This window comes from Terrapene carolina, unplaced genomic scaffold (genome assembly GCF_002925995.2).
Source record: "Terrapene carolina triunguis isolate 2854851 unplaced genomic scaffold, T_m_triunguis-2.0 Scaffold192, whole genome shotgun sequence".
NCBI lineage: Eukaryota > Metazoa > Chordata > Testudines > Emydidae > Terrapene > Terrapene triunguis.
In genome coordinates this window covers 22096211-22116506 of record NW_020664543.1, presented here as the reverse complement: position 1 = coordinate 22116506, position 20296 = coordinate 22096211, and the positions used below count along the sequence as shown (strand labels likewise).

At 57.2% G+C, this 20296-nt stretch overlaps 1 protein-coding gene across 1 annotated transcript; it reads left to right on the top strand.

Moving 5' to 3' along the window:
• The first annotated feature begins 1788 nt into the window (after positions 1-1788).
• Positions 1789-19305, top strand: LOC112119063 (testis-expressed protein 47-like). The gene is made up of 7 exons (XM_026654581.1): positions 1789-1905; positions 9137-9209; positions 10278-10381; positions 11299-11363; positions 12487-12691; positions 13011-13167; positions 19253-19305. Exons 1-7 carry the CDS (start codon positions 1789-1791, stop codon positions 19303-19305), a joined length of 774 nt encoding a protein of 257 aa, XP_026510366.1.
• The last annotated feature ends 991 nt before the right edge of the window (positions 19306-20296 follow it).

Genomic DNA, 20296 nt, shown 5'->3' with positions numbered 1-20296 from the left:
GGGGGGGGGGGGGGGGGGGCTGGAGGGCAGGCAGGAGATGGATGGGGAGCTCAGGACAAGATGGGGAGTTGAGGGCTGGAGATGGATGGGGGGCTGAGGGAGATGGGGTAGGCAGGGAATGGATGGGGGGCTCCGAGTGATGGGGGTTTGGGGGCTGGAGGGCAGGCAGGGGATGGATGCGGGGGCTCAGGGAGAGATGGAGGTTGGACGGGGCAGGCAGGGGATGGATAGGGAGCGATAGGGGTGTGGCTTGGGGTGCTCAGGGAGTGAGGGGCAGGGTTGGGGGACAGGCAGGTCATAGATGGGGTCTCCGGGAGCAATGTGGGGGTTGGATGGGGCAGGCAGGTGATGGATGTGGGACTCAGTGATGGGTTGGGGGCAGGCAGGGGACGGATGAGGGGGTTCAGGGAGCGGTTGGGCGTGGGGGCAGGCAGGCTGGATGGGGGGCTCAGGGAGCAATGGGGGTGGGAGGGGGGGGGGGGGGCGGGGGGGGGGGGGGGAGTCGCGACAACTTTAGCCCCATTTTGAATTCCGGGGGGAGGGGGGGGAGTAGCTGCCCAGTGTGTGCCGGCCAGCCCGGCTGAGGCAGTGGGTGGCACAGGTGGGTGAGCGGCTCGCGTCCCTCAGAAGCAGAAGCTGCGTCTCATTGTGCCCCTTGGCGGAGTGTGTGTGGGCAGGGCGGTGGGCTGGTTGCCTTTGGCCACACTACACTCTATTGAGAGAGGGATGCCTGGCACTTGGTGGGGCGGTTTGGGCTGGGCCCCAATTCCTGGGCCAGTTCCAGCCACAGCCTTGGGCTGGTCTCTGGGAAGCTCTGGCTCCCGCCTGGACAGGCTTGGTCCCTGTGGAAGAGTCCACAGGGCCCGGGGAGTGGTGGTGTCACCCACAAACATCACGCTGGAGCAATGCCATACACTAGGCCCAGGGCGCTGAGCGCCAGGAAGGTACCAACTGAGACCCTGCACTTCTCAGGTGGGGACAGGCCCGCAGCAGCCTCGGGCAGGGGGCTGGTAATGGCATTCAGCCCCACCTAGCTCTAGGGTGGGCAGTTTGAGGCCAGTGCAGGGCAGCCGTGACTAAAAGCCATAACCAGCTGCAGGCTGTCTGTGGAGCAGCGAGCGCCGGCGCTTAGCCCCTATTTACTGCCGCATCTGAGTGCGCCCTGCCCTCCCACGCGAGTCACCGCCCAGCGCCCTGTCAGCTAGCGCAGTGCGATCCCCATTATGCAGGCTGGGGACACATTCCAGTGACTTCCCCAAGCCCTTAGGGACAGTCAGTGATGGAGCCAGAAACTGACCCCAGCTTTGCTCCAGTCCTGTTAGCTCCCTAACCACTGGGCCAGGCCAACTGGGCAGAGAGGCCAAGGTTCCCACGGGCGCTGAAGCCTGATCTAACCCTATCAGTGAGCAGGGCTGCAGCACATGGGCGGGGGAGCCTGCCCAGGCACTGCCCCTGCTGCGCAAAGGATCGGTGACTCCACAGGGCCATCAGACAGACACTTTTCCTTTAAACTAAAATGCCTCACAGGATTTATTTTTACCCACATGCTGCACTGCACCCCGGCCATCCCTCTCCCCATGGGAAAGGGTCCCCTGGATGGCCATGGGCTTTGGCTTAGGCCCCCACAGCCACGGTCCCTGTGCCCTGCATTCCCCTTCGAACAGCGAGGCATGCACACCAGCAGCGCCGTGGTGCCACCGGGCTGCAGTGGGCGGGCCCTTGGCAAAGCTCCCCAGGCCCCTTTGTTATCATGACACAGTCACTAAGCAACAGCCGCAGTTTGCAGCCATGGCATCCAGGACAAAGCGAGCCCCGAGCGTCCAGTATGAGCTGGAAGAGTTTACTTTCAAGGCCAGGCTCTCAGTGTATGGGCTGGCGCAGGAGCAGCAGAAGGCGATCCGAAAGGTTTGTGTGTAGCGGGGGGGTGGGGTGGGCGTCATTCTTCACTGGGTTTGAGCCATCCCTGTCCCTCGGTTCAATCCCGCTGCAACCCGCTCTCACTCACTGGGCTCTTTGACTGGGGGCGGGGGGGGGGGGAGGGGGGCTTTGCTTTAAAAACCATTCTGTGTGTGTGTGGCCAAGGCCCAGCAGCGCAGCCACAGGACCCCAGCATGGGGGCGTGAACAGCCAGCTGGGCCTGTTTGGTGTGACGTTCAGGCAAACGGGATGGTTCTGGCCTGCATGGAAGGCCAGCGGCAGGCTGTGGTGTCAGGTCCTAGGAAAGCAGGAAACTGGCCCTATGGGATACAAACGTCTCTGCAGGCTCCAAATTAAAGGTCTGCGCTGGCCTCGTAGAGGGAGAAAAACCAGAGTGAGCAACAGCGGCTAGGACTGCAACACGTGCTGTGAAATACCCACACACTCCCTGTATTGCAATGACATGAGTCCCCCAGATGTTCCCAAGACAGTGACCAAATGCTGCATGTCTGAGCTCATGCCAGGGAGCAGGCCAGCTGCCAGGCCCTGCACACCTCAAAGGAGGCCATCAAAGGCTAGGCTGTTAATTCAGAACAGGACATATTCAGGGAAAAGACATTTTAACCAATCACATTACAATATGCAAATGAATGGCAGTGGGAGAAGGTAGGCGGTGATTGGCTGATGTGCCTTTGATGTCACATTCCAGTGGGAAGGGGGCAGGCAGAGGAATGGGTGATTGGTCGACTCACCTCTGACATCACATCACAGTCCAATAGGGAGAGGGAAGGGTGATGATTGGTTGACTTACCTTGTGACATCATCACCCCACAAACTGACAATAAGCTTTTCATAGGGTGGCAGCAAAGGGGCCAGAGACTGAGGGAAGGGGGAAAGCAACATGGGTCATGCCCAGCCAGGAGTACAGGCTGATCTAGGAGCAGTGCCCATGTGCTTTAAATGGGGGATCCAACCAGCTTGCAGTAGCTGAAAGAAGGCTGCTGGCAGGGAGAAAGTAAATAAGGAAGTGTTATTTACTCCTTCACATAACACAAGAATCAGGATCATCTAATGACATTAATAGTCAGCAAGTTTAAAACAAACAAAAGGAAGTATTTCTTCACACAACACACAGCCAACCTGTGGAACTCATTGCCAAGGGATGTTATGAAGGCCAAGACTATAACAGGGTTCAAAAAAGAACTAGATAAGTTCCTGGAGGATAAGTCCAGCAATGGCTATTAGCCAGGATGGTCAGGGACCCAATCCCATGCTCTGGGTGGCTCTAAACCTCTGACTGCCAGAAGCTGGGACTGGATAATGGGATGGATCACTCGATAATTGCCCTGTTCTGGTCATTAGCTCTGAAGCATCTGGCATTGGCTACTGTCAGAAGACAGGATACTGAGCTAGCTGGACCACTGGTCTGACCTGGCATGGCTGCTCTTATGAGGCAGGGGGCCTTTCAGCAGGAGAGTGGGCTGGTGGGGAGAGATGGGAAATGGCCACCGAGGAACACTGGGAGAAAGGGGTCACAACGCACCCCTGAACATGGGACAGCAGAGGGCCAGGCCAGGCCTGCGTGTTTGAGGGCAAGACAATGGGGTCACTGAAGGGGCAGGGCAGTTTGCAAAGGGCTTTCCATGGGCTGTGCTGGCGGGCAGCATCAAAGAAATCAATGCAATCAGACCCAGCAAATTCCACCGCTCTGCCCATCAGCCAGGCCTTGTGCCTTCTGGGCCAGGGGCCAAACAGGCCACATACCGGCCAACGCTTGGGCTCACCTCCAGGCCTAGCTCCCCCCATACTCTCTGTACTAAGTATTAACTATCTCCTGCGTCCACGGCCAGTGTCTCCTCAGGATCCCCCCGCTGGGAGTTCTCTCTGTCCCCCGTCCTTTCCCTCCCAGCCTGAGCTTGCCGAGGTTGGGTGCAGGGCTCTGGAGGGGTGGGGGAGCCTGTGCTAGAAATGCATCCCCCTTGGCAAGCAGTGGCTACATTAACTTTCCAGCCCGCCCCTTCCTTCAGCGGGACGGGGTGCTGGGGCAGTGGTGTCGTGGTAAAAAGACAGGCGGTTAAACTGCCCTCAGCAAAACTCCACATTCCCCAGCCGTGGAATGGACAGACTCGGGTTACCCTGGGCTACTCCACTGTGCTGAGGCAGCCCATGGCAGGGGAATCCCTGTCAGTGCAGCCCTGGCCCAGGAGGCACCATTGGGCAGCGGATGGGCCAAACCCTTGGCTTCTTTCCTGGCAGTGGAAGGGTCAAACCCCGCCCCGGAGTGAAGACTTTGGAGGAAGCCTCCCGTGGGGATCCGTGCAGAGCTCCTATCGTGGGGGGGGGGGCCCTCTGTGAGGAAACACTTGGATGCCAAGAGCCTGGGGGACAGGGCCGAGGGCTGCAGGGACAAAGCGTCTCCCCTTTAGGGACCGTGCTGCAGCCTGAGGGACCCCATGAGCTTTGCAGCAAAGGGAGTGAGATAGGCCACGTTGCATGGCTTGTGGGGTCTGGAACACAACGCAGCACCCGGTGCCTGGCACCCGGCCCCTTCTGGCCCGGATCCACAGAGGCCATGGTACAGCCCCGCTCGGCAGGCCTGCATGAGCACTTGGTGCACAGCAAGCTGGGGCATGGTCCTCCAGCGCTGCAGCCTGCCCGCGTGGGCCCTGCTGCCGCACGCTCAGCGTTCCCTGGCGCACGCTGACGTCCTGCGGTTTGACTCCGCGGGAGCTCAATGTCATACTGACCCACGCAGGCAGCCCCAAAGGCGGGGACCCTGCCTTCCCCTAACCCACCCCAACTCCCCAGCCCTTCTAACTCCTGAGCCGGCCACCTGAAAGGGAAATCTGCAAAGTGGGGAAACTGAGCTAAATGAGGAGCCAGGTCTAGCTCCTGTCACTCACCCGTGCTGCCCAGGCTGGGGGATCTCCACTGCTCAGCCCCCCGGCCTTCACCTGCAAATTAAAGCCTGGTGCTCAAGAGGCAGCAGTAAAAACACCTGCTAGGGAACAGAGCTAGGTGTGGCCATACCTCCTGCTGTGCCCTGCTCCTTACCCGAAGGGAGGCTCAGCTAACAGCCCAGCTGTCACAAAGCCCTCGGCGTCCCAGAACCTCTCAAAGGCTTCAGGAAAGAATGGATCTCTACATGCCACGTGTTGCCTGAGCAACCGCTGCCCCCTGCCAGCTAACGCGCCAATGGAAAATGCCAGCAAACAATGCAGACAAAAGGGATAAACGGTAAGGGCCTGGGCTCTGCTGCTAAGACACCGAAACCCTTTTGTCAACTCGCAGCTGCTGCCTGGCCAAAGTCTTGCCTTGCTCCCAGCCAGTGTGACGGACTCCAGGCTGTGGTACTTGGTCAGCGCCCGCGTCTCTCTGCACTGTGACCTCCAGGCAGCAAGAGCTGCTTTCTAAGAGGCCAAGCAGCAATTCTGGATTTGGCTTGAGGGCCGTTAGTGCTTTTTCTGTGCAGCCAGAGGACGGGCGCGAGGGGGGGCATGGCTGGTCGGGAGAAAGCGGGGCAGACGAAACCGAAGGAGTCGCCACAGAAGAAGGTCCGGACAAATCTCCTTCAGCACATGCTCAGCAGGCGAGCCCCCCCTGCCAAGGAGGATACGGTCAGTGTCTCCTGAGTCTCCAGCGCACGGTGTGGGGATGGACTGGAATACGGGCAGAGCTAGGTTGGGAGACGGCCCACACAGCTGTGGGGAGGTTGGTGCGATGTGGTCTCAGTAAACGCCCCACATCAGGGCTTTGATCTTCCTTTTACTGGCACATGTGGGGCAGGCTGAGCTTGCCAGCGACGGAGGGCTGGGGGGCTTCCTATGCTGCACAGGAGTGTGTTAGACCTCAGAGCTTCTGCAGGCTGCAGATCCCGGAACAGGGGTAGGCAACCTATGGCACGCATGCCAAAGGCGGCACGCGAGCTGATTTTCAGTGGCACTCACACTGCCCGGGTCCTGGCCACCGGTCCGGGGGGCTCTGCATTTTAATTTAATTTTAAATGAAGCTTCTTAAACATTTTAAAAACCTTATTTACTTGACATACCACAATAGTTTAGTTATATATTATAGACTTATAGAAAGAGACCTTCTAAAAACGTTAAAATGTATTACTGGCACGCAAAACCTTAAATGAGAGTGAATAAATGAAGACCCGGCACACCACTTCTGAAAGGTTGCCGACCCCTGTCCTAGAGCATTTCAATCTATGCACAGGGACATGGTTAGAGCCCATCAGCACTGCTCCTTTCACCCTGCTGTAACTGGGGGAGGGGAGGCCCATGCTGTCACCGAGCCCCTGACTTGGGCAGCATTGCTATGTCAACTGTGCTTTGGAGTTTCTCCACTCAGTCATGTCCAGATCCACAAAAGTATTTAGGCTCCTGCGTCCTTTGATTTTAGCGGGAGAATCTGTGTCTAGAAACTTAGAATCTTTCAGGCCCCAAACCCTGCAGCTCCTTTCAGCTCTAGCTCCTAGAGTCTGTAACTTCTGTACAGCCCAGCTTCTGCCGCTCTTCCTCATACTCCATAGTAGTTGCACTGAAGACTATGAGCTACTCAGGGAGTAAGGGGCAGAGGCGTAACAGCAGAACCTGGCCTCTGCAAATAGCAGGTTATTTGTGGCCACATTAGGGCTGCCTGGATAGTAGCTCTGGGAGCTTTCTGACTGGCATCCAAACAAGCCTCTTTCAAATCCCCTTTCCCAGTTCATACTGCGTTTCTGTCGCCTCCCAAAGGGTGCAGAAAATGTTTGGTAGCTCAGGAAAGCTTCAGTTTTACAGCCCTTTAAATAGGTAGAGAAATCACAACCCTCTTTAGGGTAACCTGGCCATTTCCAAGGGCGAGATGGCAAATCAAATCACCGTCAACCATTCCAAAAGGGACTTTCTCACTTCCCCAGTGCAAAGCAACTGCGCAGTGCGGTCCGGGTAAAACAAGGGGTGCACAGGACAAGAAAGCGTTGGACAGGAAATCCGTTAGTCCATCATCACTAACTGCCTGCTGCTACATCTTATCAAGGCAACAATCCAGCACAGCATGTGTGAGATCAGCTCTCTTGGGCAGAAAGTCACTAACTAAGGGCTGCTGCTGGACTGGGACATGGGGCATCTGGGTCCAGCTCCTGGCTCTGCCATTGACTCCCCGTGTGGCCCTTTGGCACGTTACTTAGGTTGAGATTTTCAGAGCTGACTGGGGAACAGACACATCTGGGGTCAGCTCCTGTTCAGTGGCTCAATCCCTGAGTCATTGTTGAGCACCTTAATCGCTCTGTGCTTCAGTTCCCCATCTGTAGAACAGGAATAACGCCACTTCCTGGGTCTGCTTGTGTGGTTAGACTGTAAACTTGCTGGGGAAGAGGGTGTCTCTCACTATGGGTATATGCAGCGCCTTGCACTAGGGGACCCTGCCCTTGGTCAGGGTCTCTAAGCACCACTGTAATGCAAAGAGCACTATTCTCGTTCAGAAGAACAGGAGTACTTGTGGCACCTTAGAGACTAACAAATTTATCAGAGCATAAGCTTTCGTGGGCTACAACCCACTTCTTCGGATGCATAAATTTGTTAGTCTCTAAGGTGCCACAAGTACTCCTGTTCTTCTTGCGGATACAGACTAACACGGCTGCTACTCTGAAACCTGTATTCTCGTTCAGCTCACAGCATCTCTGTTTCTATTCAGCCATTCCAAAAAGGAATCAACTGAAATTTATCTTCAACCCTCTTCACCGCCAAGTCACCTTCCCCTGACGGGGGAACTTTAATGTTCTGAGACAGGCGCGTCCAGCCACGAGCTTCCCCAGGCTCCGAATGCTCCCCAGGACCTTTCCATTCCTGCCTCCTTCCCCAGGAGAAGGCGCTTGCCAGAAATGTCAGCAGAAGCCCTCAGTGGTGGTTTTGTTGCGAATGCTCTGCTCTTGGCAGACACAGGCGGAATGGCCAGTTTTGTCAGATGCTGCTGAGTGCCTCACAGCTCCCACCAGGAACCTGGACCTGAGGATCCTCATGGATTAGTTATAGAGCAAATCAAACTCAAGGATCCTAGCCGTACATCCCTATGCACACAGACAAAGGTGCGGTTCAGCATATGGTGCCTCTGTTCTCTGCTGGGGAAATTCACACTGATGCAGTGCTGCGTGCCCGTTGCCCGGGTTCCTCCTGCACGAGTTGAGTGCTGGGGAAAGGCGCTAGCCCACTTGATCCCTCTGAGATGGAGATCTCACAGGAGAGGAACAGGGCAACATTCCTTCCCACAGTGCCAGCGGCCCCCCCGCCCGGGTACCCCAGCCTGACCTGGGGCACTGCCTCCTGGGATGGAAGGCATGTGCTGATCCCCCAGCCTGCCTGGTGAGATGCCATGGAGGGGGACACATTTGTTGTCTGCAGTGGTAGCATTCTGGACACATTCCAAGCTATCGTAGGAGCTCCCATATGATTTCCATGGGGATCCTGCACTGGGAGCCCAATGCTTTGGATGCTCGCTGAGGAGCTGGCACGGGTCCTGTGAAACTGACCAAGATCTCCTTGCCTTAGGGGAGAGGCCCATTTGGGAGCTAGGCCATGGGACGTCAATTCATTTAGAAGATCCTTCCCCATGATACTGCAAAGCCAATCCAGGGCCATGTGCTCACCTGCCCATCCTGTCCCATTGCACTGGTTGGGCGTGTCCCAGAGAAGAGGGGCACACAGTGGGCAGCGTTAGGACCAGAAGGGACGTCCTAGCTCCCTGAGTTATAGAATCATAGAATATCAGGGTTGGAAGGGACCTCAGGAAGTCATCTAGTCCAACCCCCTGCTCAAAGCAGGCCCAATCCCTAGATTTTTGCCCCAGATCCCTAAATGGCCCCCTCAAGGATTGAACTCACAACCCTGGGTTTAGCAGGCCAATGCTCAAACCACTGAGCTATCCCATCCCCTGATACTACATATCCCCAAGCGCAAGCACCCATGACATTTACAATACATGTGCCAGTCCAACAGCCACACGTGGCTCTAACACACCAGCCTAGGACGGCTCATTTGTAACATTAAGAACCAGCCGGGCGGCACAAAGTCCATCCCCCGCTGGACGCAGCACCGGAGCCCTCCCAAGGGCATGGTATTTCCTGTCCCCTTCTCATTTCTCCTTTCTTCCGTCTCAGTGCCTCCTCTTCTGCCTGGCGCTGGCAGCAACCTTCCTTTACAGGGCCTGAATTACAGCTGGCCTCTCTCTTCCCCTCTAGAAATCGCTTCTGCACAGGCTGGTATTTCTGGCTAAGATCTCCCCGGAGCTGGCCGACAAACGGGATTTAGCAGGTAAGCGCCTCAGCTTGTTTCTTCAATAGACACATCAGTGGAGGGCAGAGGGGCCTGAAATGGAACAAGGGCCATGTGCACACTAGCTCCCGACCACACGCCGCATTGCAGTGTCTGGCCAGCGCTGCCTACGACCAAATGGCTAGGTGACATGCTGTGTTTGAGACACCGTCATGTGAGCCAGCGGCTGGGCTGGCGCCTTCCCCAGAGCACCACTCGCTTTCTCCACAGGGTTGGGAAGCTGTGCCAGAGAAGGGAAGACATGGCCTCCTACCCACCCTTCTGTGTATGACCCCCCACCCCCACCCCAGCACAGCCATGGTGGAGTGACAGCAGTGAGGGCTCCCCATGTGCAGAGTTATCTGCTGGGGTGCTGTTGCTGGGATGGGATCCCCCAGAGCAGCAGGTGTCAGAGTTAGCACCCCATTGAGATGCATGGGACACAGGTCACATTTGTGGGCTAGAAAAATGATCATTTCTCTTTTAAAGGCCAAGTGGGAGTCTAATGTCAGCCCATGGGGGCAGGGGGAGGGCCCTGGGCTCAGGCCCATCACGCCCCTGCCTCACTCCGGCCCTGCCAGAGGGCAGTGTGCATGGAGAGCCCAGGCTGGACGCTCAGGGATCCAGGGAAGGATGGCTTGGGCCACGCTGCAGACATGGATGCTGCTGTGCAGGCTGGTGGGGCTCTGGCCCCCATCACTGGGCGAGCCGATCCCAGGTCCCCAGTGAGGGAGGGCGACATGCAGCCTCCCGGAGGAACACGGAGATACCAACATGCATGATACTGGTTTGCAACCAGCCCCAGGCAGCTCAGGAGTTCCCATTCTGACTGCTAGAGGCTGCTATGCCATGGGTGCTCTGAGTGGGGCAGGGCCCTGGGGCCATGCCGCACAGGGGTCCCTTCCCCCACCCCTTTACAGTGCACTGGGCGGGGGGCAAGGGCAGGAGGGATCCTGCAGCCTGGAGAAGCAGGCAGCTGCAGGAGCCCGGGGCCGCACTAGCCCGGGGGCAGGATGGGGCAGGTGGCATCAGCCAGCAAACACTGTGTGGGCTCTGGGTTCTCCACAGGGTACTGGCACCGCCTCTTCCTGAGTCTGCAGCGCTACTACCAGGGCGAGGGGGTCACGGGCCTCCTGCTGCTCTACCCCACCTACGTGGTGCACACCCTGGAGGTATGGGGCATGGCAGGCGTGGGGCCGGCTGGCCCCCGGATGGATGGGAACATCAAAGAAAGGGATCGGAAACCGGGGGAGCCCTGGAGGGGTTGCGAGACGGCTTAGGATTGTCCTTCGCAGGCTGCATCCAGCTCTGCTCCCCAGTCCCGTTCCTCCCCACCTCACCCCACGTCACCCTATGTGAAACACCCTGCACCCTGTCTCCCCATCCCTCCCTCCAAACCAGTCACCCTACACTCAGCCTGGCTGGTGTGTGTGTGTGTGTAGCAACAGGACAGAGAACAGCTGTGGAAGGTGGGAAGCGAGAGCTAGAATCCCCCAAACCTCACTGCAAAACCACTGCAAAACCTTGTCCCCGCCCCAGACCCCCATCCTCCCCAGCCCCAGATCTAAGGGCCCATCCCCCACCCCAGCCTTGCCCCATATCCCCTCTAGTCCCCTAATCAAAGGACCCATTCCCCATCCCAGGCCTCACCCCAACACCAGAATCTAAGGGTCTATCCCTCCCCTCTCTCAATCCCACAATGTGCGGGCCCATCCCCCAGCCTTGCCGCCTAACCCCATAATCTAAGGACCTCAAACCTAGCTCACCCACCCCACATGTAAGAACCGCAGGCCTGACTCCCCCACGCCAGAATCTGAGCGCCCCATGCCCATCCCCCTTTTAGCAGCTCACTGTGCTGAATTCCTCCTGCCCCCACGCCTGGCAGCTGTGGCTGGCATCTTGGAGCCGAGCTGGGCTAGCAGCCTGGGCAGATTCACTCATGTCCTCTCACACCCGCACCAGCCGGGGCCACACACCCTCGCCAGTGCGCCCGGAGCCTCCATCCCACCCGCCGGGGTGCAGCCCTGGGCGTCGAGACATGATCGGGGGGGGAGGGGGTGAGCAGCTAATGCAGTTGCTCTTCTTTCAGGCCTCCAGCGAGGTGCTTTACTCCATCCTGAGGGACCTGCGAGACATGCAGCCCCAGCAGCACAGGTGAGGGCTGGCCAGCCAGTGGCTGGAGGGTTTTCAGCTGCCGCAGTTCAGCGTCTTTCACCAAACCCCAGCGTGCACATGAGCGAGGACGATGGCAGTTGGGCTGCATGCGGGGATCAAACCTGGGAACCTCGGGATCTAAAAGCACACACCTCTGCTGCGATTGGCTGGGAGGCAGTAGCCGACTAATCCGATATTACAAGAGCCAGGGACTGGAAATTGAAGCTAGGCAAATTCAGACTGGGAATAAGGGATCAGTTTTTAACAGGGGGTGTAATTACTGGGACAATTTACCAAGGGCCATGGTGGATTGTCCCTCACTGGCAAGTTTTCAAATCAAGAGTGGATGTTTTCCTGTAAGATCTGCTCTATGAATTTGGGGGGTGGGGGTGCGTTTCTCTGGCCTGGGTCGTACAGGAGGTCAGGCTAGATCATCACCATGGTCCCGTTCGGCCTTGGAATCTCTGAATCTCTGTACAGCTTTACCGGGTACAGCCAGGAGAGGGAGCTGCAGCCACAGCTCTGTGGCACGGTGCACCCCGGTGGGAAGCATGGCTCCGGGCAGAGGCTGCCAGCTTCCAGCTGAGGGGAAGACGGGAGCCCCACGGCTCAGACACTGGCTGGGAAAAGACACTCTCTGGCGCCCTCTATAGGGGAAAGGGGAAATTGGAGGGTCTGCACCAACCTGCCACCAGGTTAATTTGCTTATTGAGGTCTCTGTCTCCCCCTGCAGATTAAAAGGGGTAACAGAGGTGTTCCTACCTGCTGCCAGGTGTTGCTTTAGAGCTGGTTGGAAAAAGGTTTTGTAGCTGTGGAAAATTTAGACAAAAAGTTAAAAAACAAAAAGTCCACTTTTTGCTGAAACAACAAAATCTTTGGCTGAAAGCCAGGCACAGTCTAAATGCAGGGGAAGAGCTGTACTAATGTGAGCACCTTCTTACCAGCCTAATGTGTCCACACCAGGGGGTGGTACTGATTTAGCAATGCCAGGCTAGCGTGGCACCATCTTTGCATGTAACAAGGCCTCAGTAGGCAGGTAGCGACCCTCCTGTTAACCCCAGGGGGTGACAGACCCCTCTCTTGCTGTGAGAGGGACCTGATCCACTGCCCTGGCCTGTCCCAGGGCCCTTGTTCTAGAGCCCAAGATCCTGGTGCTGTCCCACAACATTCCCTCCCGGCTCTTCCAGCAGTGGAGCTACAAGGTGCTGGCTGTGCCCAGCAGGCACCTGGGCTACGACACCTCGCGCGAGGAGCCAATTGAGACCATCACTGGTGAGTGCCTGGCGATGCTCCTGAAACTGGGGACGCACCTGCTGAAATACCCCAAGGTAAGGCCCAGGAGGCACTGCTAGTGACCCCTAATGCAGATGGGCAGCTTGGGGGGGTCTGTCACACCCCATCTCTAGCCAAATCTTTGGGATGCCCCCACATACAGGGTGGTGCTGCCTTTGGAATTATAGGTCCTCGCTGACCTGTCTAGCTACTTTCAATTCCATCGTCTAGAGCAGGAGCGGCCCGGCTCACCACAGGTGGGCACGCTCGGTGGGCGGCGGAACGGTCAGTCGAGTTCTCCCGCTGGCTGTGGCAGGCGCGATTTTCCTCTGGCATTGAGTGGCTGAGGGCTTTCTCGCCTCTTCTGATTTCCAGAGCCCCCCAAACCTCCCTGATGCTGTTCTGGAGGAGGTCCCCAACTTAATTGTTCCCCAGGACACCATCTGCCACCTCCTGGAGTGCCAGGAGCTCCTGAGCCCTGCGCAGTTCCTGCAGGCCTACGATTCCCCCTTGAACGTCGTCATGGACTCAGGTATGTTCCTGCGTGCTGCGGGCTGTGTGCACGGTGCGGGGATGCACAACTTGTGTCCAAGGGCTCAAAGCTTGTTCTCCGCCAGCAGCGTTGTGGCTGTGAATGTCTCCTGGATGTAGGGAAATTAGAACCAGCAAACCAGCCTCCGTGGGGATGAAAACAGCCCTATGAGCTCTGCTCCAGAGTTTGTTAATCTCTGCCTCGGCACTTGGATGCAGCAGGGACAGGGACTGCTGAAGGCCAGTGACAGATTTCCACTGCAAGGGGCAGAGAGAATTGCTTGCACTGTAGGTTTCATCGTGATCTTTCTCTCTCCCAAGTTCGCTAGTGTCTTTTACAGAGCATTGGCCTACTGGCCTTAGTGCCAGCTGGTCTTAGTTCTGTTGCCCACTCCCCGCCAGGTGACAGAGCAGCTTTCCTTCCTCCTGGGCTGCAGGGTCCAAGCCATCGCAGGGCAGCGGGGGCTGAGGGCTGCGCAGCCGCTGCCTGGGCTGGGACTTGCCGGGATTCCTCTCTGTCCCAGCTCCCAGCCTGGCGCAGGGACTGTAAGGCGGGAACTTGTGCCTCCTCAGTTGGTTCGGTCCCTGGTGCGGGATAGAGCAGCGGCGAGGGCTGCTCTATTTTGGGCCATTGCACTACCACAGGGAACTGGTCAAAGCTGCAAGTAGGAACTGGGCACTGAAATGCCCTTCGCCTTTGAGGCTCTGCCATGCCCATCCCCACCCTAGGAGATATTTGGGGCAGAGGACCACCCTGGCCATGCCCGCTCCTGCCTGCACATGCCACGTGGGGCTGGGGGCTCCTATAGGCTATACTGGCTCAGCACCCCCGCTGCTAAGCTAGAGGTATGCCGTGTGCCAGGGGAGCCTTGGGGATGCTTTGCAGCTACTTGCCATTGGCTCCAGAGCGGGCCAATGCAAGCAGGAATTAGCCTCTTGGGCTCCAGGCCTGCTGAGCTTGCACCTTCCACCGGTGCTAAACGGAGATGACACCACACGCAGCCTGGCCGCTCACTGCCATAGTGCAAACCCAAAGCGCTGCACGAGCTGATGCGCCGAGCCCAGGGATGGAGCTGGGATTTCTTCTGGGCAGGCGGATCAGCGGCACAGAGCTAGCTCGTAAGCTGGCCAGGGCGGGATCTGTCTCTCACCACGTGTCTGTGCAGCACAGCAGGGCGAGGGGTGCTGGGCAACTCACCTCGCTGCATTTTGGGCAGCAGCTCTCTGGCACCAGCTGATGAGTTGGAGCTTCCCGAGTCCCTCCCTCCGATGTGTTTCCTGATGCTTCCACGAGAGGGGGTCAAGCGCGAAGGCTTCAGTGGGCGCTGGCGCGGGGACCCAGGCATGATCACACCCCGCATGCAGACTCTGCTGCTTGATCCCGGAGAGAGCCCGTTCCCGAGGCAGCTGCTTGGGAGAACAGCAGCCAAGGGCATGCCTGAGCCGTGGGCTCTCCCCTGGGGAGTGCTGCGTGTACAGGCAGAACGGAGCTCAGATCTGCCAGGGAGAGCTGGTAACGAGGCCCAAGAAGGCCTCTCCTCACCCCGGGCAGGAGTGTTAGTATTTGTATTGCTCAAGTGCCTCCGATCCCCAGCCACTGGCCAGGCCCTTCCAGCGTTCTGTCGTCCAGTGCCGGGGCCGGCCTGGACAATCCACCCCGCCCAGAGGAGGCTGCTCCACAGGGGCGTAATAGCTAGGAAACTTTCTCTGCTGTTCAGCGTAAATCGGCCTTGCCTCAGATTCATTCCCGCCCGCCCCTTTCCTCTGCTAAATAACGCCTCCCACGCCCGGTTCTGTGCCTTTCCCATTCACGGGCACTGCTGCAGCCCTCCTTTGTCCAGGGTGAGTCAAGCATGCCCGGCGACTAGGGCGGTAACTTGGCCAGTGCCCTGGGGCACCCGGAGAGAGTACAGGGACATTGTCCCCTATGCAGAAATGCACAGAGTCTGACTGGCTGGGGGATGGGTTTTGTACCTCCCGCATAAGGGAGGAAAGGAGGAAGCTGATGCATAATGGGCCCAGCTCTTCAGCGGGAGAGGGGCCGCCGCTCACCGTCATTGGGGCGTCTGGGCAGCTGGGGTGTGGCTGGGGCCGCGCTGTTAGGATCGAGGCCGGTGTGCAGTTTGGACTGGAACATTTCCATCGGTTGGGGCATTGGGCCAGATCCTGCTCACTTACACTGGTGTAAATCAGGAGCCGTTCCTGTCACATCAATGCTGTTCCTATGTCACGCTCTGGAAGGCAGAGGAGAAGCTGGGCCCGTTTTTTCATAGATTCCACGGCCAGAAGGAACCAGCGTGATTATGTCGTCTGACCCCCCGTATAACGCAGGTCAGAGAACGCCCCTGAATTAATTCCTGTTTGAACTAGAGCAGAGCTTTTAGAAACAATCAGCCAATCCGGATTTCAACATGGTCAGGGACGGAGAATCCACTACGCCCCGGGGTAAATTGTCCCAGTGGTTAATTACCTTCACTGGTAAAACTTTACACCTTATTTCCAGCCTCAATTTGTCTAGCTTCAACTTCCAGCTGTTGGATCGCGCCAGACCTTTCTCTGCTGGATTGAAGAGCCCAGTATTAAATACTTGCTACCCCTGCAGATTTTTATAGACTGTGATCAAGTCACCCCTTAACCTTCTCTCTGTTAAATTAACTAGATCGAGCTCCTTGAGTCTCTCACTATAAGGCAGGTTTTCTAATCCTTTAATCATTCTTGTGGCTCTTCTCTGAGCCCTCTCCAATTTAACAACATCCCTCCTGAATTATGGGCACCAGAACTGGACACAGGACTTATAGCTTATAGCTCAGAGACAAACGTTCTGGTCCTGGGTTTGGGAGCAGCGGGGAAGGAGCACGGGACTGATGGGAAATAAAGTGTTGTTCCCTCAAAGCTGAAGGGGCACTGCTGTGAGGAGGTTCACAGCAGTTCATGTTCCAAAAAAGGCAAGTTTTCTGCATCCGTAACCAGCATGTGATAACCAAGGAGAAACCTAGAAGGGGTGGGCTTGAAAGCAGAGTCCAAGCCGTGATTACATCTAGTTCCTTTTGCTTAAAGGGCACGTGTTTGGAAGTGACAACCCGTATGCTGTGTAAGTTTCTTTGCAACCCAAAGGTACAGTAAGCTGTTCACTGGGACATGCATGTTGGGCTTTGCATGATGCTTCTCAGTGCATGCTCATGCAGAGGCACAGGCTGCCCTGCCCTGTAGCTGTAGGTAGATCCTCGGCTGAAGTAAAACCCACCTCGCCTAACAAACACTGTAGAACCCCAGCCCTTTCGGTCACGCTAACAGCTCATTTCACCCAGTTGAGAGTTTCACATGCACACATTCCATCTCCTGCCCTGCCAATGGCTGCTTAAATGCTGGCTGCCTCCAGTTCTGCAGTGATCAAAGGTTCATGGGACTGTGCGGTCATGTGCCTCAAAGCAAAACCAATGTTTTTTCTTCTTGTATCAACCAATGTCTGAAATGCACCATTACCACAGCTCGGTGTCTGCTGCTTACTCTCCTGAGATGCAGCAATTCTACTTTACAGAGTCTGGTGTTATTTAGCGAGTTGCAAGCAGCTAATCTCAACAGCTAGTTCCAAGTTTGTGTAATTACCTTTTTTGCACCAGCAAGAAATGAAAAAGAAATCCTGCCCATCCTAATTGTGATTGACGTGGTCAGGAACAGCTGCAGAAGGTGGGAAGCAGGAATATGGCTATCGTTCCTGACTTGTGTTCCAGAAGATCAGTTTCTTAAACATTTCAGTGCAAAACTCACGGGATAGTGAATTCTTCACCCGAACTACTAACCCCTTGCTAGATTTCATGGTTTTCAAATGAGCCCATGGACCTTAGGCACTGAGATTCCACTGGATTGCCACAAGGGCGAGCACCTAACTCCATTAAGCTTGTTGGGGCAGAGAATTGTCTCTTACTGTGTGTGTGTGCAGCACCTGGCCCACTGGGCAGGGCCTAGGCGCTACCGCCCTATAAACGAGAGAATCGTGGCCTGGGGGTGAAGGAAGAAATCAGCAATTACCGACACTGAGCGGTGCACTCAACCCTTCCACGCCTATTTCCAGAGCATATTACAAACACTAATCAAGCCTCTCTGTCACCCCCATTGTAGCAATGGGGAAACTGAGGCACAAAGCAGGTAACTCACTTGCCCAGGTCCCCCACAGAACCAGTGCCACGGTGGGGTGGGGTGGGGGGTGGGGAGAACCCAGGTCCCTGAGCCCTGTCCCTGGCTCTCACAACCAGACTCTCCTGCCAGCCCATTAGCGAGAGGGCAGCTGCAACCCACCATGGTTTATACAGATTAAGGGCCTAATCCAAGACACACTGGAGTCAAGGGAGAGCCCCAAGTGCATCCTCAGGCCCTGTCCTGTCCCCATGGCTCCAGCAGCCCCCAGCCTACCCATGGCTTGGGAGAGGGGTGTTTGTGCCCTCCTCCCTGAAGTCTGGCTTCGTTTCCCAGCCTCCTCTCTGTGCTGCCGGGACAAAGCTGCATATGTTTGCACTGACCACAGCAAGCGGGCAGGGCCAGCCCGTCGCTTCTCAGCCAGGGAGGGGCAGAGCTGGATGGGAAGCGGGGGAACGTCCACGCTGCCCTCCAAACGGAGCACAGCACCCTAGAAATGCAGGTGAATGGCTGCAGCCGGAGCCACCCGGAAAGCTCTGGTTCTGGTGCCTTGGGTTCACGGAGTCCAGTGAGCAACTAGGTTTAGGACTCAGGCATGGGGCTCCTGAAACTCTTCAGCCTCCAAACCAAACCGCCAGAGTCAGGAGACACCAACGGAGACCAGCCGAGAGGGCGTCTGCCCCAGAGCCATCCCTTTGGCTCAGGCATGGGGCAAGCTGCTGCCGTCTGGTGGGTGCGATGGGCCAGGGATCTCTGCCCCATCCCCAGCGCATGAATAGCTCCAGTACAATAGCCCTGGGTTGCAGTATCAGCAGAGGCCAAGGGCCGACTGGGCCACGGAGCCTGAATCTCCCGCTTGTCCCTAGAGGCGGAGGTGGATTAAGATTTACCAGAGCACTGGGCACAAAGAACATTTGGGCCCCCCAGACCTGGGGGCCCCCAAATTGGCCAGGGCCCCAGGGGCCCTTGCCTAGAGGCAACGCCTCTGAACCAGGAGGAGACAAGAGGGGATGGCACGTGGGGTGATTTGCTCCTGGCCATGCTGCTCCCGTTGTGTGGGCAGAGTGGCCAGCCATCCCCCACCCCCTTTAATGGAAACCAAGCAGAGCCTTCGATCCCTGCAATCGGCTCTCCTGTTCCTTACTAGGATTGCCTTGTTCCTAATCTCCACCATGCCTGAGAGCGGCGGAGAATTGCGTCCAGCGAGGTTCTTCCGTGGCTCCCCTCACCTGGTGCCTGAGGCCCTTGCAGACACTAAGGAGTGTGAGGCAGGGCCAGGGCAGGCACCAGCCTTCCAAGCAGGTGCTTGGGGCGGCAATCTGCAAGGGGCGGCAGTCTGTGTGTTTTTGCCCCTAAGCAGCGCGCCGAATTGCCGCTGCGGACGGCGGGGGCAGTCTGTGTGCCGTTAGGGCGGCACACACGTTTCTGCGGTGGTGGCAATTCGGCGGCGGCTTCTATGTTCAGCTGCCCGCAGTGGCAATTCGGCAGCAGCTTCTGTCTTCTGGCTGAAGCTGCTGCCGAATTGCCGCCGCGGCGGAAACGCGCGTGCCGCCCTAACGGCACACGGACTGCCCCCGCTGTCCGGGGCGGCAATTCGGCACGCTGCTTGGGGCGGCAAAAACAGTAGAGCCGGCCCTGGGCAGGGCAGGGCTGTTCTCTCTCCTGGGCAAACGGGCAGCCGAGGCACAGAGCGGGATTTCGGCACCATGCTCCCATTGATTTCAGTTGGAGATAGGTGCCCTTTGGGGATCCGTGCCTACGTGACGCACCCAGGGGTCCTGGCAGAGCCGGGAACTGAGGCTAGCTCTCCTGTGTCCCAGTCCAGGGCCTCCGCCACTCGACCAGCCCTCCTTTTCCATGCACGAAAAATGAAGCCAGCAACAGTTCCCCAATCGAATCTCCAGCTTCTCGCTGGTGTTCTGATGGTCTCTTTCCCCTCTCCCCCTTTCCAGAGCGCGTGTGGCCACTGCCTGGGAAGGTGAAGCTGGACGCCGTGAGCTCGTGAATGGAAAGGAATTGGGGCCCATGGACGCGTGGGGCACGGCTGAGATTGGAGGGTTGTGGGCAGCAGCCCAGGCACTGCTCCGGCCCACAGCTGGTCATGCAGTGCTCAGGGTGTGGCTGATCTCGGCCCATGATCGTGGGAAACACCCAAGAACAGCATGGGAGAGCGGCTGGAGGAGCCTGCGTCTCACCAGCAGAATTACGGGCTCAGATGGACAAATGGGTTTAATTGTAATTATATGGGGATTAACTAGCCATTGGTTACCTGCCTGTGATACATGTACAGCGCTCACTGAGCTCCGGTCCTGCAGTGTGTGTGTGTGTGTTATATGCTGTTTTTCCCACAGGACCCCTGCCTCATTCGGGGCACAGGATGCCTGGGGCTCGCTGAATATGGCAGCTTTCCAACATTTCTTTTTGTCCTGCTCCAGTGCATGGGCCGGCATTACTTATACCTGCCATCCAAACCCTGCTCTGAAGCCAGGCTAGTCACTGCCTCTCAGGCTGCTCTGGGACACCCCTGCAGGGCCTGAGAGCTTCACAAACATTCAATACACGCCAGGGAGCAGGGCAGGGCTATCATCGCCATGTTGCACATGGGGAACTGAGGCCCCAAGCGATTAAAGCCAAACATGATCAGAGCCAGGATACTGGTCTTTACGGATCCCTGCTCTGGCAAGCCCTGTTTGATTCTTTTAGAAGCCTGGGAGCCGGCTCAGGTTCAAAGACTCCTCCTCTACCACAGCTAGCCAGAGTTAGCAGAGCCACTTTGTTTAGCACCTTCCACCCTCCCCCCCACACTAACAGAGCTCACAGTTCATTCCACATATGGGGAAACTGAGGCACACCGAGCTGAAACGATTCCCCCAAGAGGCTGGAAGAGCCAGGAATGGAACCTAGAACCCTCGTCTTCCTCCTGCAGGAGACGGGTAACATTGGTCTGGTGGAGTTACTTGTGCTATCATGTGGGGAGGGATTGGACGGACCCCTGC

Coding starts and splice junctions, on each gene's coding strand:
- LOC112119063 (XM_026654581.1), top strand. CDS start 1,789: ATGGCATCCAGGACAAAGCGAGCCCCGAGCGTCCAGTATGAGCTGGAA. Junction 9,210..10,277: donor CGACAAACGGGATTTAGCAG/GTAAGCGCCTCA, acceptor GGTTCTCCACAG/GGTACTGGCACCGCCTCTTC. Junction 10,382..11,298: donor ACGTGGTGCACACCCTGGAG/GTATGGGGCATG, acceptor CTCTTCTTTCAG/GCCTCCAGCGAGGTGCTTTA.